Consider the following 17158-nt stretch of genomic DNA (forward strand, 5'->3'; position numbering starts at 1 on the left):
CCTGTACTGGAGGTTCTATGCTCTCCCAATTGTACTGTATACCCTGGTCTTGATAGCAGATCCTGCCCCTATACCCATGGGCCTTTAAACAAATGTTTATTAATTACAACTGGTAAAACAGACCAAGATTTTAGACTATTTTTGACTATTATTTGCCAAACCATTTATCAGATCTATCAAGAGTGATGATAATGAAGCTTACAAGAGCATTATTTTATTGTCTTTGCTTAATATACCTTTATGGACAGAATATTATGCCGATTATAATAACCTGCATAAGAAATTATGGAAACTGCAAGACAAACACATGTTGGATTTAACAGTTATGCATTTTATTTAAAAAACCCTCCCAAAATTCAAAGTATTGATATTTGTGGCCCTTACAAAGCTAAAACAAAATCACATGACAATTGAATACTGGTTCACAAAAATATTTTAGATTTCTTTTTTTGTTGGTGGGAGAAAGGGATCTTACTACTATTCTGTGGGCATAATTGTATCCCAAATACTTCACTAGGCTATTTTATGTTCAGAATCATTGTTTTACTAGAAAATGATGATATATAACCATTGTAACAAACTGATAATCTTGAAGCTATAAAAAAAATCATCTAAGATACCTATACCATGAACTGTACAATTCAATTAAGAACCCAATTATTGAATATTATTTATTTTATTAAGGATGTATGCCATAGGTATTACAGGGCAGCAGACTCCATCAATAAATTTGGACATGATGCATTCACCATCTCCAAAACAATAGTGAATTTTAAAAGCATGTCATCTTTTTTTCATGCTAGGGCTTGCCCTGGCTTGTTTAGTGCTTTAGATGTCATACAGGCTCTGTTGCTGAATCCCCCTGGCCCTCTGCAGAGACAACAATTAAAGAAATTCTACCTCACATACTTGTGATCTAGCGTATTCTGCCCTCCCCACCAGTATCAGAAAGCTCAATTAGAGGAGGTGGGCAGTGGTAGAATACAAAATGGGAGATAGAATTTCATTAAAATTTAGCACAGCCCAAGTGGTATGCGATGGCCGCAGTAGGAGATTGGGAGAGTTAAAATTTAAATGGGCAAGAGTCGCTGTGAGGTCAGCAGGAGGGAGAAGAACAAAGCAGCAGCATTGGTTGAAAGGAGAGGAGCAAGAAAGCAGAGGCGGCAGGAAAGTGAAATGCTAGACCATGGGGAGGAGAGATAGGGACCATGTTGTGGGAAGAGGGGAATAGTAAAATACAGGACAATAAGGAAGGAGGCAGGGGAGACACAATGCAATAATGTTACCATCTATGCCAGGGTCACCCAAACTCTGGCTCTAGAGCTTCAGCCACATGTGCTGCATCAAGCCCTTTGCCCCAAAAATTTGGGACCCTGGTTTTATGAAAAACTCTAAAGAGGTGTATTCTGAAAAGAAAAAAAAAAGTAATCAGAGAAATGCAGACACAATTATATAATGATAAAGGTCTTATTCAGTGATTTACATATTGCTAGCATGGAAAAATAAGTAATCTGAACTAGATTGTATTTTAACCTGTTGGAGGAGGAGGAGGTGGTGGTGGCGGAGGTGGAAGAAAAGAAAAAGAAGATGGGGATTGGTGTTGTAATAATGGGTATGAATTACCTTGTAAATATGGAGGGTGCACATTATGTGCTGGCCAACCCATATTAATATTTGGAGGTAGATAATTCTGCATCTCATAATAACTTGGTTTGTAGTCTGAAGGAGAAGCAGAATAATATGGCATCACAGGAGTTATGTTTTTTTGAGTTTGAGGAAACCCTTGAGAGTTTGGTGGTAAAGCAGCTCTTGGGGGATATAATGGTGAAGGCAACAGTGGCGGCCTTGCACGGCGCAGAGGTTTAACAGGAACCACAGGATCCTGAATTGCTTTCTTGGGTGGATGAAAAAATTTCTTATTAGGGAAATGGGGATTAGGCGGTTTGCTTGAATTGTTTCTTAGTTGAGTTGAAGACTGCTGATCACCTCCAGCATTTCCTGAGTAAAATAAAATCATAAAATATTATATTAGGAAAAATGTCTGGAATAATACATTTCAAAAGTATTTACATTAGAGTTTAAAGCAATTTCTTTGTCACTTAAGCAAAACTGCAGTAGTGCATGTATACAGTAATAGTTAGAGGCAGAGAAACACAGTTGAATTAATATACATTTTAAAATTAAATGAAAGATTCCAACTCATGCTGCTGACTGTGCAATTCGTAAACCATATAGCAGTGGTTCCTAAAACTGTCCTGGTGGAACATCAGATTTCAGGATATCCACAATGAATATTTGTGAGAGCGATTTGCATGCACCTCCTCCACTGCATTTAAATCTCTCTCATGAATTTAAATTGCAGATATCTTGAAAACCTGACTGGTCGGGAGTTTTCCTAGGACAGGGGTAGGCAATTCCGGTCCTTGAGAGCCAGAGCCAGGTCAGGTTTTCAGGATCTCCACAATGAATATGTATGAGATGGATTTGCATGCACTGCCTCCTTGAGATGCAAATCTATCTCATGCATATTTATTGTGGATATCCTGAAAACCTGACCTGGCTCCAGCTCTCATCCCTAGGACATGTTAGAAATCACTGCCATAGAGTCTCCATAACCACCAGCTTGACAGCACAGATATAATGGCAGTGAAAGCAGAACTAGGTTAAAGGTAAGACTTAAATCTCTTAATCATGACTTACAGCACTTATTTAGATTTCAGGAGGCATTTGAAAACATATTTGTTCACCAAGTGTTATGTTATGTTCTTTATTATAAAGTAGAAACTGTATTCTGGATAAGAGCAATCGAAATCAGAAGATGAAACATAGGCCAATTTTTGACATCTGGGCATAAAAAATTAAGGGACCTTTTTACTAAGTGCAATGAGATCTAATGCAGGCTTAGTGCATGAAAAAGGTTTACCACAGGATGCGCTAAAGCAAGTTGTAATGCCCTATTTGCGAACAGTAACTGTGTATAAACAATTTTTAATTTTTTTTATTTTTTTTTTAAGGGGGCATGTCATATGTGAAGACTGGGTGTGGAACTGCTGAACCAGTTAGTGCGTTCGCATTACTGCATGCTAACTGGATTATTTCAGGAGCAGTTAGCACTTCCTTAACAGGTGGCAGCAAATGTTTCCACATTATTTGCAGTTGTCATGTACAACCTGAATATTAAAAAAAAATATCTCTCTATTTTACTGCAACTGTAAAAATGGGTTTAGCACATGCGAAAGTCCTGTGTTATAACAAACTAAGGGCTAGATGCACTAAGAGGATCGGTAAGACCATGTGGGACAGCAGCGATCCAATTTTTTAACCGATTTGAAAAGAGGAAGATGAGAGAATCATTGTCTCATGCTGAGAATGCCTCTGGAAAACTGATCTTTAGGCTGCCAGTCAGACCCCATGCCCGACTGCGGACCAACGGATGTGCACCGGGATGGGCGGAGGTGAGAAGACACAGCCGGAACCCTGTGGGTCACCGCCGAGTATCCTAAGTGCACCCAACAGCCTGCGCTTGACCCCTGGTGAACAATAGGTGAGACCACTTCAGGGACAGCCCTGAGCTCCGAAGAAAATATGCAGGCTGGGATTGGCCTGTCAGCTACAGACCAAAGTCTGTGCGTTCTCAAAGCAGGCAGAGCCGAAACAATGCTCCAAGCACCAGAATCCCCGAAAAAGGGACAAAAAATACACCAAATAAAATAAAATGAGAGAGCAGAACAAACAATCCCGCAGGCACATGCGCAGAAGGAAAGAACTGCAGGTGGAGCTAAGGAGCCCAGTGAAGTACAGAAAAGGCAAGAGGAAAAATCCAAAGTGGATTTCTCCTGCAGATGCATGTGGCTATGGGGATATTACTCATCTGTATAGAATGTCTCACCTATTGCACTGGAAAACATAATTACTTCAAATAAATTTTAAATGTGCAACAAACACAGGAAAGTTTCAAAGCTGTGAAAAGTCATCAAAATCAGTACTCATCTGAGCTGTGTGTAAGCTCTAAATCAGGGATCTCAAAGTCCCTCCTTGAGGGCTGCAATCCAGTCAGTTTTTCAGGATTTCCCCAATGAATATGCATGAGATCTATGTGCATGCACTGCTTTCAATGCATATTCATTGGGGAAATCCTGAAAACCCACTTGGATTGCGGCCCTCAAGGAGGGACTTTGAGATCTCTGCTCTAAATGTAAGGAGCTGCTGAAAGGCATACTAAACCGGCAATCCACAAACCGTTGTTTTCAGAAAATAGCCGAGTCCATTGGAAGAAAAAAAGCACTCTCTCCTAATACAGATGCTCAACTCCATGGGTTTCATTGTCAGAAACTGTTTCAGGGGCTTAGTTAAAAAGTATCCATCATAAAAAAAAAGTCTTGTTCCTCAGATGTCATTGTTAAAGAAGAAAGTTAAGAATCAGGATAAGTGGACAATGCTTTCTGTAAATTGATTATCTTTGTGGAAAAGAATTGTGCTAAAGTTTCAGCTGCAGGACCTGAATATGAAGAAAATTTTTGCGGTTTGGAGGTAATGGAAAAAAACATTGAATAAATAATGTCTTTGGACGGATTAGATGATTTTTTAATCAGGTCTTGATAATACTTAAACTTTGCCTTTTTAAGATGGAAATTATGGGCTCCTTTTACGAAGGTGTGCTAGCGGTTTTAGCGCATGTGCCTGATTAGTGCGCGCTAGCCGAAAAACTACTGCATGCTCAAGAGGAGGCGGTAGCGGCTAGTGCGCGCTATTCCGCACGTTAAGGCCCTAATGCGCCTTCGTAAAAGGAGCCCTATTAATCTCTATGTAAGAACATAAGCAGTGCCTCCGCCGGATCAGACCATAGGTCCATCCTGCCCAGCAGTCCGCTCCCGCGGCGGCCCAAACAGTTCACGACCTGTCTAAATCACCAGAAGGGACCCCCATGCCTCCTTGGTTTCCTAATTGAGTCCTATCTTCCTATCAAAGTCCTAGCCCTCCGGTCTTGCACCTGCACAACCTGGTTGGGTTTCTACATTTATTTTCTGGTTAGCTTTCTCAATATCCCACGATCCCTTTATCCCTCAGGAATCCATCCAGTCTCTGTTTGAATCCCTGTACCGTACTCTGCCTGATCACTTCCTCCGGTAGCGCATTCCAAGTGTCCACGACCCTCTGGGTGAAAAAAAACTTCCTTGTATTACTCTAAATTTGATTCAGTAGGCGATTTTAGTTTTTTTCCCCAAATACTTGCACGTTCAGCTTTGTGTAGTTGTCTTTTAATAATCTGTAGGTAATAATGGTACCAAGGATTACAAGAATATGACTGAAAGGGAAATATGGTTTTTAAAGGGGCTACTTTATATGATGCATTTATTAAAGTATTATGAAAAATGTGAGTTTTTGTGTCCAACTCTAATGTACTAAAATCAAAAGGAAATTCATGCAAAGATGGAGAGATTAACTGTGGATCAATTTTTTAATAAATACTGTCCTTTAAGGCTCAGATTAAGAATGTAATTTCTAGTGTCTCTTTCAAGCTGCATTTGGTACAGAGATTGCGTGATTATCTCTCTGGAGATAATTTTTGCGCTGTTGTCACCACTTTGGGTCCTAACTTCAGCCCTTCAAGTTTGTTCAACAGCCTCCTATGAGGAACTGTATCAAAGGCTTTGCTGAAATCTAAGTAAATTACATCTAGCATATGTCCTTGATCTAGCTCTCTGGTCACCCAATCAAAAAATTCAATCAGGTCTGCCATAACAGAAATAGTATCTCAACACAATTCTTTTTTTCTTTTATTTTTACTGGGATTTATTAATTCCAAGTTTATTTTAGGCTTGATATCCCATCTATCATAAAAAGTCTAAGTGGCTTACATTTAAAATAAAGAAAAGATAATAAATAGTATTAAGAGATTACATGACAGTGAAGGAAAAAAGGAGGAACTGCAATTCAAATAGGAAAGGAGATCTACCTATGTCAGTGCAAAACAGGCACAGTTTAACATTAAAAAAAACTTAGAATTTGGTTAACAATAGCAAGCTGACCAAATATTAGCAAAAATACAATCAAAGAGGTAAACTTGGAAATGGCAACATTTAACAACACTATATAACAATCATATAACCGAAATATGATAAATGTCTTTGCATACAATACTATAACAGCACAAAAGAACATTCAAGTAAGATAAATATGATGCATTGTCAGCATTAATACCAATGAAACATCTGACAGGTATTCATTAGAACATTTAATCAACATAGATATATGCTAATGCTGTTTTTACAGTACAATGAAATATCTTATGTAGCTGAAGTGCCAAGTGCAGCTGAGTTGGAAACAGGATAGTATGCTTGATGGGGGAAAGGATTGGGACTTGTATATCGCCTTTTTGTAGTTAAATAACTAAACTCAAAGCAGTTTACCTACAGGTACCGTATTTTCACGCATATAACACGCGCGTTATACACGATTTTACAAACCGTGCATAACCATGCGCGTTGTACAAATTTATTTTTTCATTCTGATCCGGCATTCCCCCTGAGAACCGGCATCCTCCCCCCCCCGCTCGCGTCACCCCCCTCCCCCGCAATCCTACATCCCCCCCAGCACCGCAAAGACAACTCTTATCCGATTGGGCACCGGCACCAATGCACAGCATGTGCCAGTGCCCGAAGATCCTCCCTCGTTGGGTTGGGCTGGGCGCTGCGAGAGAGATCCTCCTTCTTCCTGTGCCGGGCTGGACTAGGCTTTGAGCATTTGCGCATGCTCAAAGCCTTCTGGTCTCGCTCTCTCCGAGATAATCTTTTGGGCACCAGCACCAGCACCAATGCACAGCATGTGCCAGTGCCAGTGCCCGAAGATCCTCCCTCGTTGGCTTGGCTGGGCTGGGTGGTGTGAGAGAGATCCTCCTTCTTCCTGTGCCGGGCTGGACTAGGCTTTGAGCATTTGCGCATGCTCAAAGCCTTCTGGTCTCGCTCTGTATCTCTGTATTTGCGCAAATGCTCAAAGCCTAGTCCAGCCCGGCACAGGAAGAAGGAGGATCTCTCTCGCACCGCCCAGCCCAGCCAAACCAACGAGGGAGGATCTTCGGGCACTGGCACATGCTGTGCATTGGTGCTGGTGCCCAATCGGGTAAGAGTTGTCTTTGCAGTGCTGGGGGGGATGTAGGATCGCAGGGGGAATGCCGGATCAGATTATCTCAGATCAGAGGGGGAGGGGGGTGTGACGCGAGCGGGGGGGAGGATGCCGGTTCGGAGTAGGCGGGAGGAGGTTTTAGCATGCGCGGTATACGCGTGTGCGCGCTATATTAAAATTTTATTACATAAATTTCTGTTCCCCGCGCGCTATACCTGTGTGCTTCAAGCATTTTCCAAATCTGTCCCAGTGGGCTCACAATCTATCTAATGTACTTGAAGCAGTAGAGGATTACATGACTTGCCCAGGGTCACAGGGAGCAGCGCAGGGTTTGAACCCAGAACCTCAGGGTGCTGAGGCTGTAGCTCTAACCCGGAGCCCGAAACACAGACCGTGTCGGGTCATCTATGAGATCCTTCTACTACAGGACATTTTATTTATGGGACTTTTTATGTATGTGATGTTATATGTATTATATTTTGAGTTCATTATCACCAAAATAAAGATTGTTTATCTCAAGGATGACATGGTCTATCCCACTCCCCACTTGTTTTTGTTATTTGATTTTATTTGGGGTTTCTGTTCCCTCTCTTTTGTTCTACATTTGCTCTAACCACTAAGCCACACTCTCTTCCACCTTTGGTTTGTCCCAGTATGGCAACTCTATGGGCTAGATTCACTAACCTGCCTGAATCGGAACAATCCGTTTGCAATTTGGGCAGGTACGACTGATTCACAAATCAGTCACATTCAAATGGGGGCGATCGGAGGAATGCCCCCATTTGCGAGCAGGGATCGCAAATGTGCGATCCCCGCTCATGCGCAGCCCCTGACAGTAGTGACAGGAGTAGCAGCCTCCTGTCACTGCTGTCAGGGCTTGTAATTGGGGTTTTTTTTTTAATCGGGCAGATATTTTGCGTGTTTTACACACGCAAAATGTCTGCTCGTTTAAAAAATATATAATAAAGCCCCCCCCCACAGAACTGTTTTCTCCCTCCCCAAACCCCTGCAAAATGCCCCCCCCAAAAAAATGCGGCCCCACTAGGCCAGCAGGACGGACGGACGGGACGGGCCCACCCTCCCCCACTCCCCCCTACCGTTAAGAATCGTTGGGAGCAGAAGGAGTGCTCATTCTCTCCTACTCCAGCAGGATGAGTGGGCAAGGCCCACCCCCTCCCCGTACCTTAATATTGTTGGGAGCAGGAGGGATTCTCAGTCCCTCCTGCTCCACGCCTCCTCCGCCAAGTGCGGCCTTAGGCCACGCCCCGATGCATCATCTGATGCGTGGGGAGGGGTCTAAGGCCCTGACTGGCTAAGCATCTATGAGACAAACTTGTTTTTTCTTGTTACGTAGGATTTTTTGGACCCCTGTTCGTTTACAAAAGATAGACAGTTCTAAGTCTAATAGATGCTGGCATTGTCATGTTAACATAGGGACCTTGGATCATCTATTGTTCTATTGTCCATTGATACTTAATTTTTGGAAGTTAATTTGGGGAGGCATCAATTCCGTTAACTTATGCAGCCATAATTTGTGGTACTATATTACATCTTAAACCGTCTTTGGATTGGTATAAAAGCCGGCTTTTCTTAATAATGACAGGAATAGCTATTCAGATGGTTACACATAACTGGATGAATAAAGATAGACTTAATTACATATTTTGGTGGGCAAACTTATGTTCAACTTATAAGTATGAGAGAATGAACGCTGAATGTTTAGGACATAGTAATGCACTCAATAAGGTGTGGAGTCCATTGACTACATATATAGGGTCACATTAGCTGACATGTACTTTTTCTTATTAGATTACTTCCTTGCACATCCAGAGTGGGAGGGAGGAAGGGAGGATTGGAGGATAGTAATATTATGTATGGTATATAGTTTATGGAAACTATAGTTATAAGTATATATTTCTAATTATTGCTAATTAAGGGAAGGGGGAGAAAATGATTTGTTTTAAAATGTTTGTATGTATAAAGTGCTTTTTCTGATTTGCTCTTGATAATTCATTGTAGTGCGCTGTTATTATTTAAAAATCAATAAAGAATTAAAATTGGTGGATATAAGGTCATCTGGAAAGACTGGATGAAGGCAGGTATATGTACTTTAGATGATATTATTTCTAATGGTAAATTGCTTAATTTTTCACAATTGCAACGCAAATATGATCTTAAAAAATCACAAAATTATAAATGGTTGCAATTGAAGCAATTGACTACAAATTAGAGAGATAAATTTCTTTGTACTCTGTGACGATAATTACTATATAATCATATAATCACAGCTATAATCCAATTATAAAGTTAACCATTTATGTTTATACAAAATACATTGTTGAAAATATATTTGTGAAGTGCTCAGACCAAGAAACCCATGTAATAGTGATGTCACTACAATGAGGTTTACAAGGGGACCATCATCGCCTTCACGAGTCCCCTGCCCTCCCATGGGGGGGACGGGAATTTATTCAGAAAAGAAAAAACTTTCAGGACTTTATTGAAGCACTTGCACTTTAATTTTAACAAGTCACCAATGAGAGTCAACAGCACTAATTGCTCCCCAATACAGATAAGTACCACAAGATGGATGGACCTATCAGTTAGGTTATAGGTTTTTATATAGGGAGGGCAGGGGACTCGTGAAGGCGATGATGGTCCCCTTGTAAACCTCATTGTAGTGACATCACTATTACATGGGTTTCTTGGTCTGAGCACTTCACAAATATATTTTCAACAATGCATTTTGTATAAACATAAATGGTTAACTTTATAATTGGATTATAGCTGTGATTATATGATTATATTGCAATTGAAGCAAGCCATTCAGGTAGGGTTCCCTGAATGGAAAAATTTTAGTGATAAGTACAGTCTGCCTTTCTTATGTTTTCAGGTGGACTTCCTGGGTCACCAGGCTCAGTGGTACAAATTAATATTTGGATTTATGAATAAAAAAACAAGAACTGGTCTTCGGGACATTTGGAGCATTGAGATTAAGCATCAAATTACTGCATCTTAATGGCCACGAATTTGGTCTTGGAGGATGAGATGTACAGTGTCAGCATCTATGAAACAAACTTGGTATTTTTTGTTGTATAGAGCTTTATGGACCCCGGTACGTTTACAAAAATTAGATTGTTCTAAGTCTAATAGATGTTGGCATTGTCATCTTGAAGCTGGTACATTGGTTCATTTATTATTTTTTTGTCCTCTAATACATAATTTTTGGATTTCTATTTGGAGTCAAGTAAATAATTTTTTTTATTTTTTATTTATCAGATTTTTAAACATTATCATTTATACAAATAATAAGAAAAGGAATTTAACAGAAACAAAATAAGAAAAAGTAATTATAACCCGAAAGGTTATTACAATAATTTCCTCAAGCCCACATATATTGAGAGAGTACAAACAAGTTTTAAAACTACAGTAACAATCAGATATAATCATGATCAAATGATCAAACAAAATGGTGCCTTAATATTTTCAAAATTCCAAATATTAATTACGTGGTAGCAGAAGAAGAAGAACTAACTTCATGATGTTGTAAAAATTGTTCTAGCTGCATAGAGTCCCAATAAACATAATCATTTTCTTGAAATTTAACCAAGCATTTACAAGGAAATTTTAAATAAAAAGTGGCACCCAAAGCCAACACCCTAGATTTCAAAGCCAAAAAAGATTTTCTTCTCAATTGTGTTGCTTGGGCCACATCTGGAAATATCAATACATTATCTCCACAAAATTTAGCTTGCTTATTTTGAAAATAAGCTTTCATTATTAAGGATTTGTCTATCTCTCTTGTACATGTTATTAGGAGTGTAGCTCTAGTTGGAATTACATCTTGTGAGTCTTCCAAAAATCCTGTTAAATCAAAATAAATTTGTTCCAACTGATCTACACCCGATTCTATTGAAACTTTCTTCCTCTGAGGAATATAGTATAGATTTGTTAGTGGCAAATTTTCCACGTCAGTCATCCCCAAAACTTCTTTAAAAAATTTTTTAACCAAAATTTCTGGAGACAACAAATGAGTTTTGGGGAAATTGACTAAACGTAGATTTTTTGCTCTCTGCAAGTTTTCCATTTTTTCAAATTTCATAGGAGTGATATGAAAATCCTTAACCGCTGTTGAGGAAACTGCTTGTAATGTAACCACTTGAGACTCTGTTGTTTTAACCAATTTTTCCATAATTTTTAAATTAGAATCAACATTTACAAACTTATCAATCACTTCTTGTGAAAATTTAAGGTTCTGTGTTACCACGGACTTTAATAACCCCTCCATTCGAGTGTTAATTTGCCATAGATCTTTCAAGGTAACTTCCTGAGGTTCAGCCTGGGGCTCTCTAGCAATTAAAGCCTCATCTTGAAAAGATAAGGCTTTTGACATCACCCCATAAACAAGTAAGGGTGATCTCTGTTGCTCAAAGAGTCCCTCTGGCTGTAAACTGGAGCCAGATTGAGGCTCCAAAACTTCAGGAATATTTGGTGGAGGTGGTGGACTTCTACCTGAAGGACTAAGAGATGCCCCTGAAAGCGAGTCCGCTCCTTGACTATGGCTTAATGCACTAGATGAGATAAAGTGCCTATCTATGGGGCCTGACACAATAGGTGTAGATACCTTTGCTTTCGCTTTTCTCTTCCCCATAATACATTCATACATACATACAGTTCTCTCGTTTCTCCCAGTGTCTCCAAGGGGCTCCCAAGGGGCAGATCATGCCCCTTAGGGCATGCCCCTTTGGCCACGCCCTGCGGCCACGCGCCGCAGTCGCGGCGTCCCTTTAAACCGCGGGAAGAGGACCCGCGTGATGTCAGGGGTCAGCCTCTGCGATTGCCTGCAGGGGTTCAGCTCCCGACTCTCCGGCTTAAGATTTTACCAAGCGCTGCAGTCTGGGGCAAAATAGTTCAATCAGGTAATAGCACCTCAAATGCCTGTATCTCTCCAGACTCCTGCAGTCGCGGCGTCCCTTTGAACCGCGGGAAGAGGACCCGCGTGATGTCAGGGGTCAGCCTCTGCGATTGCCTGCAGGGGTTCGGCTCCCGACTCTCCGGCTTAAGATTTTACCAAGCGCTGCAGTCTGGGGCAAAATAGTTCAATCAGGTAATAGCACCTCAAATGCCTGTATCTCTCCAGACTCCTGCAGTCGCGGCGTCCCTTTGAACCGCGGGAAGAGGACCCGCGTGATGTCAGGGGTCAGCCTCTGCGATTGCCTGCAGGGGTTCGGCTCCCGACTCTCCGGCTTAAGATTTTACCAAGCGCTGCAGTCTGGGGCAAAATAGTTCAATCAGGTAATAGCACCTCAAATGCCTGTATCTCTCCAGACTCCTGCAGTCGCGGCGTCCCTTTGAACCGCGGGAAGAGGACCCGCGTGATGTCAGGGGTCAGCCTCTGCGATTGCCTGCAGGGGTTCGGCTCCCGACTCTCCGGCTTAAGATTTTACCAAGCGCTGCAGTCTGGGGCAAAATAGTTCAATCAGGTAATAGCACCTCAAATGCCTGTATCTCTCAAGTAAATAATCTACTTGAGAATCCGGTAGCGCTTTCATATGATATGATATTTGGCACATCAATGAGGAAAAAGAGTCAAATATCTTCTAAAAACAATAAACTTTTAATCATAATGACAGGAGTTGCCATTCAACAAATTACGAAAAACTGGAAAAATTATGATAGACTAAGTTATAATTTCTGGTGGAATTCATTGTGCCATATTTTTAAAATGGAGAGAATATTAGCTATTCAGCAGGGACGATATAAAAAAATTATTGATGTTTGGGAGCCATTAACAAATTATTGTAAGGATTGATTATAGTTAATTATTTTTTCCCCTTTATTATTGAAGTATAGGGTGGGGGGAGGGTGGGTGTAAATTTTAATTTTTCTGAAACAAAAAGTTATTTGGGAGGAGGGGTAGGGAGGAATTCTATTATGTTTCAATATTTGTTGATTAGTAAGAGTTAGTAAAGTATAGATGAATGTATATTTAAATTACTTACTGAAAGTTTAAAAATGAATAAAGATTTATGAAAAAAAAGAAAGAAAGAATTAAAAAAAAAACCCAACTTTTTTTTTTTTTTGCAGAAAAGGTGGTAGATGCGTGGAACAGTCTCCCGGAAGAGGTGGTAGAGACAAAGACTGTGTCTGAATTCAAGAAAGCTTGGGGATAGGCATGTGGGATCTCTTAGAGCAGTGGCTCTCAATCTTCCTAATGCCGCGACCCTTTAATACAGTTCCTCATGTTGTGGTGACCCCCAACCATAAAATTATTTTTGTTGCTCCTTCATAACTGTAATTTTGCTAGTGCTATGAATTATAATATAAATATCTGATATGCAGGATGTATTTTCATTGTTACAAATGGAACATAATTAAAGCATAGTGATTAATCAAAAAACAATATGTAATTATATATTGTGAAATATTTATTTCTAATTACAAATAAATGTATGTGGGCATATCTGCATGTGGGCGGACCCGACTGGAGACGGATAGAGGAGCGGTGTCTCAGTTCCTAAGACCAGTGTTCTTCAACCTTTTGACACCTATGGTCACCTATTGAAAAAAAGAATTATTTTGTGGACTGGCATCGGTCCGCGGACCGGTAATTGAAGAACACTGGGCTAAGTCGTGCCTATCTCCACTCCAGACCCCGCCCCCATAATAGTACTAATTGTAACACCATTTTTTCCATTCATTTTCAATATATGCACACAATATAATTGTATTAACACATAATGATTAACCACTAAATAAATCACATTCTGCATCCAACTCAATCTGGTTTCAGAGCTAATCACAGCACAGAAACACTACTGGTATCTTTACTAGATATAGCCCGACAGCACCTCAGCAAAGGAAACAAGTTACTAATCATCCAACTTGATCTTTCAGCAGCATTCAACTTAGTAGACCATCCCATACTTCTCCAGATACTAGATGCCATAGGAATATCAGGTAAAGTTCACAACTGGTTCCAAGGATTCCTTAAAATAAGATCATAAAGGGTTAAGTCAAAAGATCTTTTATCCGACCCTTGGACAAACCCCTGCGGAGTACCACAAGGATCCCCTCTATCGTCCATACTATTCAACCTCTTCATAGCTTCCTTAGGCACTGTCCTAGACGCCCTAAATATAACTTCTTTCAGCTACGCGGATAACATAACCATCATCACGTAAGAAGACTTGAGGCGGTCCAGAGGAGGGCGACGAAAATGCTAGGAGGCTTGCACCAGAAGACATATGAGGAGAGACTGGAAGCCCTGAATATGTATACCCTAGAGGAAAGGAGAGACAGGGGAGATATGATTCAGACGTTCAAATACTTAAAGGGTATTAACGTAGAACAAAATCTTTTCCAGAGAAAGGAAAATGGTAAAACCAGAGGACATAAATTGAGGTTGAGGGGTGGTAGATTCAGGGGCAATGTTAGGAAATTCTACTTTACGGAGAGGGTGGTGGATGCCTGGAATGCGCTCCCGAGAGAGGTGGTGGAGAGTAAAACTGTGACTGAGTTCAAAGAAGCGTGGGATGAACACAGAAGATTTAGAATCAGAAAATAATATTAAAGATTGAACTAGGCCAGTTACTGGGCAGACTTGTACGGTCTGTGTCTGTGTATGGCCGTTTGGAGGAGGATGGGCAGGGGATGGCTTCAATGGCTGGGAGGGTATAGATGGGCTGGAGTAAGTCTTAACAGAGATTTCGGCAGTTGGAACCCAAGCACAGTACCGGGTAAAGCTTTGGATTCTCGCCCAGAAATAGCTAAGAAGAAAAAAAAAAAAAAAATTTAAATTGAATCAGGTTGGGCAGACTGGATGGACCATTCGGGTCTTTATCTGCCGTCATCTACTATGTATGTTACTATCCTCCCCTTTGACATCCAAGACCCCATCTCCAATGGACACCTGAAAACAACACTGGAAACTGTAGAAAAATGGATGATGAACCATAAGCTGAAACTGAATGCGGAGAAAACCAAATTCCTATTACTAGAGAAGGAACAAAAACCATCACTAACAGAACTGGAAGTAAACACAATCAAATATCCAATACAGAGCACTCTCAAAATTCTGGGAATACAATTAGACAGACGCTGCACAATGCAGACACAAATACACAAAATCATACAAAAAGCATTCTTCACCATGCGAAACCTAAAAAAAATAAGAAAATTCTTTACCAAAGAACACTACAAGATCATTGTACAATCCCTCACACTTAGTACCTTAGATTACTGCAATAGCCTCTACCTACCATGCCCAAACAACATGATAAAACAACTACAGACCGTTCAGAACACAGCCATCAGACTCATCTACTCTCTTAGCAAATTTGACCACATCACCCCCGCCTATGTAGACTCTCACTGGCTTCCGATAAAAGCAAGAACTCAATTCAAGTTCTATTGTCTACTATTTAAAGTAACCCATGGTACTGCCCCCTGTTACCTAAACTACCGCCTATACCGCTACCACTCACCCAGATCAAGGAGAACTCAGAACCTATTCACCTTCCCCCCTCATAATGGTACCCGACGTAAGAAACTTTACGACAGCCTTCTAGCGACTCAGGCAACGAAAACTGACCCCACCATCACCAAACTGATGATCAAAACAACAGACATCAAAGTGTTTCGAAAAGAAATCAAAACATTTCTATTCAAAAAACACGTCCCTACTTACTAATCTCCTCCCCATTTGCACATGCTCTCCCCCCCCCCCCCGTAAATAACACATTAGTCAACTCCTAGAACCATATCTACCAAAAATATTCTGATTCCTAAATAAGCATCTACCTTCAGTATCCAACAAACTTCTTCCTTCATTGTTAGGTAACTTTTCTTCTGTAACCCGTATATACTGATATTCTCCACTGTATCCTATAATCACTTGATTCTTTGCTATGTAATTCTTTCGGAAAAATCCAGATATCTTATAATTTGTAATTCTACCATATCATGTAAAGTACATGAATCACTGTTATGTAATTCTCTCGGTAATCATTGTTACGTAATTCTCTCGGTAATCATTGTTACATAATTCTCTCGGTAATGTCCAGATCTCTTCTAATTTGTAATCCGCTTAGAACCGCAAGGCACAGGCGGAATAGAAATCAGTAATGTAATGTAATGATATGTGTGATATGGTGTGATATGGTGTCTCAAAGTGAGGAAGGATCTATACTTCTACTAAGTATCTTAATAAAAAATTTGGCCCGTGACTTAGCCTGTGTTTTAGATTTCAGCCTCTTATGTGATTGAGTTTGACAACCCTGGTCTAGGGAGTTGCTTTCATTCATTAAATTCAATGCAGATTATTCTATAAGTTTTGCCAGGAAAGGGGTGTTAAGAGACTGGTAGTTTTCAGGCTTGTCTTAGTTAAGTTAAGTTAGTTTTTCAGTAGGGGATGCATCACAGTTCTCTTTAGTGCCACTGGCAGCTACCCTTACAAAACAGAGAAGTTGATTTTTATGGCCCATTCAACAAGCCTTATGCTTGCTAGCTACACTGCTGGGAAGGAGTCAAAATGGCAGGTTGTTGACTAAAGACCCCTCAAAAACCTCCTTTATGACCTGGCTGAATGAATCCCTGATGGCTGTGCATAAGGGGAGGAGGGGGTGTTCCCCTCAGAAGCTGTTGGGAGGATCAATAGGTCTGTTTGAATAGCATAATAGAGATCTTTAATTTTGCTGATAAAACTATATGGTAAAATCATTGCTAGTTGGTTTCAACTGGGAAGGCTGGTTCTGTTGTGGGATTTGTAGTAGGCTGTTTAATGCTTTTAAATAGCTGCTTAGTTGAATTTGCAGCCTGTTCAATGTGCTGAGAGAAATTTTGTTTTTTTGGCTGCTATTGCCATAAAGTTTGGCTGTATATTGTTCTGAAAACCACCAACTGCATACCACAAAGTTCCAAACTGGCTTTTCTCAGTAAACTCTCAAACCTCGCTGAGAACATCTCCACATGTATTACGAACCTCCAATCCTGGACCCAATCTGTACAAATGAAACTGAATGAGTCCAAAACCAAA

General features: G+C 40.5%; 1 protein-coding gene across 3 annotated transcripts in view; it reads right to left on the reverse strand.

The window, feature by feature from the left end:
- Positions 1-310: 310 nt before the first annotated feature.
- The window catches only part of NAF1 (nuclear assembly factor 1 ribonucleoprotein), a 135260-nt gene continuing 118412 nt past the window's right edge, over positions 311-17158 (reverse strand). For all 3 annotated transcript variants that reach the window (XM_033941610.1, XM_033941592.1, XM_033941599.1), the window contains exon 9: positions 311-1998. In XM_033941610.1, the coding sequence (XP_033797501.1) occupies positions 1529-1998 (470 nt within the window). In that variant the 3' untranslated portion in view covers positions 311-1528. The remainder of the gene's footprint in view (positions 1999-17158) is intronic.

Source organism: Geotrypetes seraphini, chromosome 1 (assembly GCF_902459505.1).
Source record: "Geotrypetes seraphini chromosome 1, aGeoSer1.1, whole genome shotgun sequence".
Lineage (NCBI taxonomy): Eukaryota > Metazoa > Chordata > Amphibia > Gymnophiona > Dermophiidae > Geotrypetes > Geotrypetes seraphini.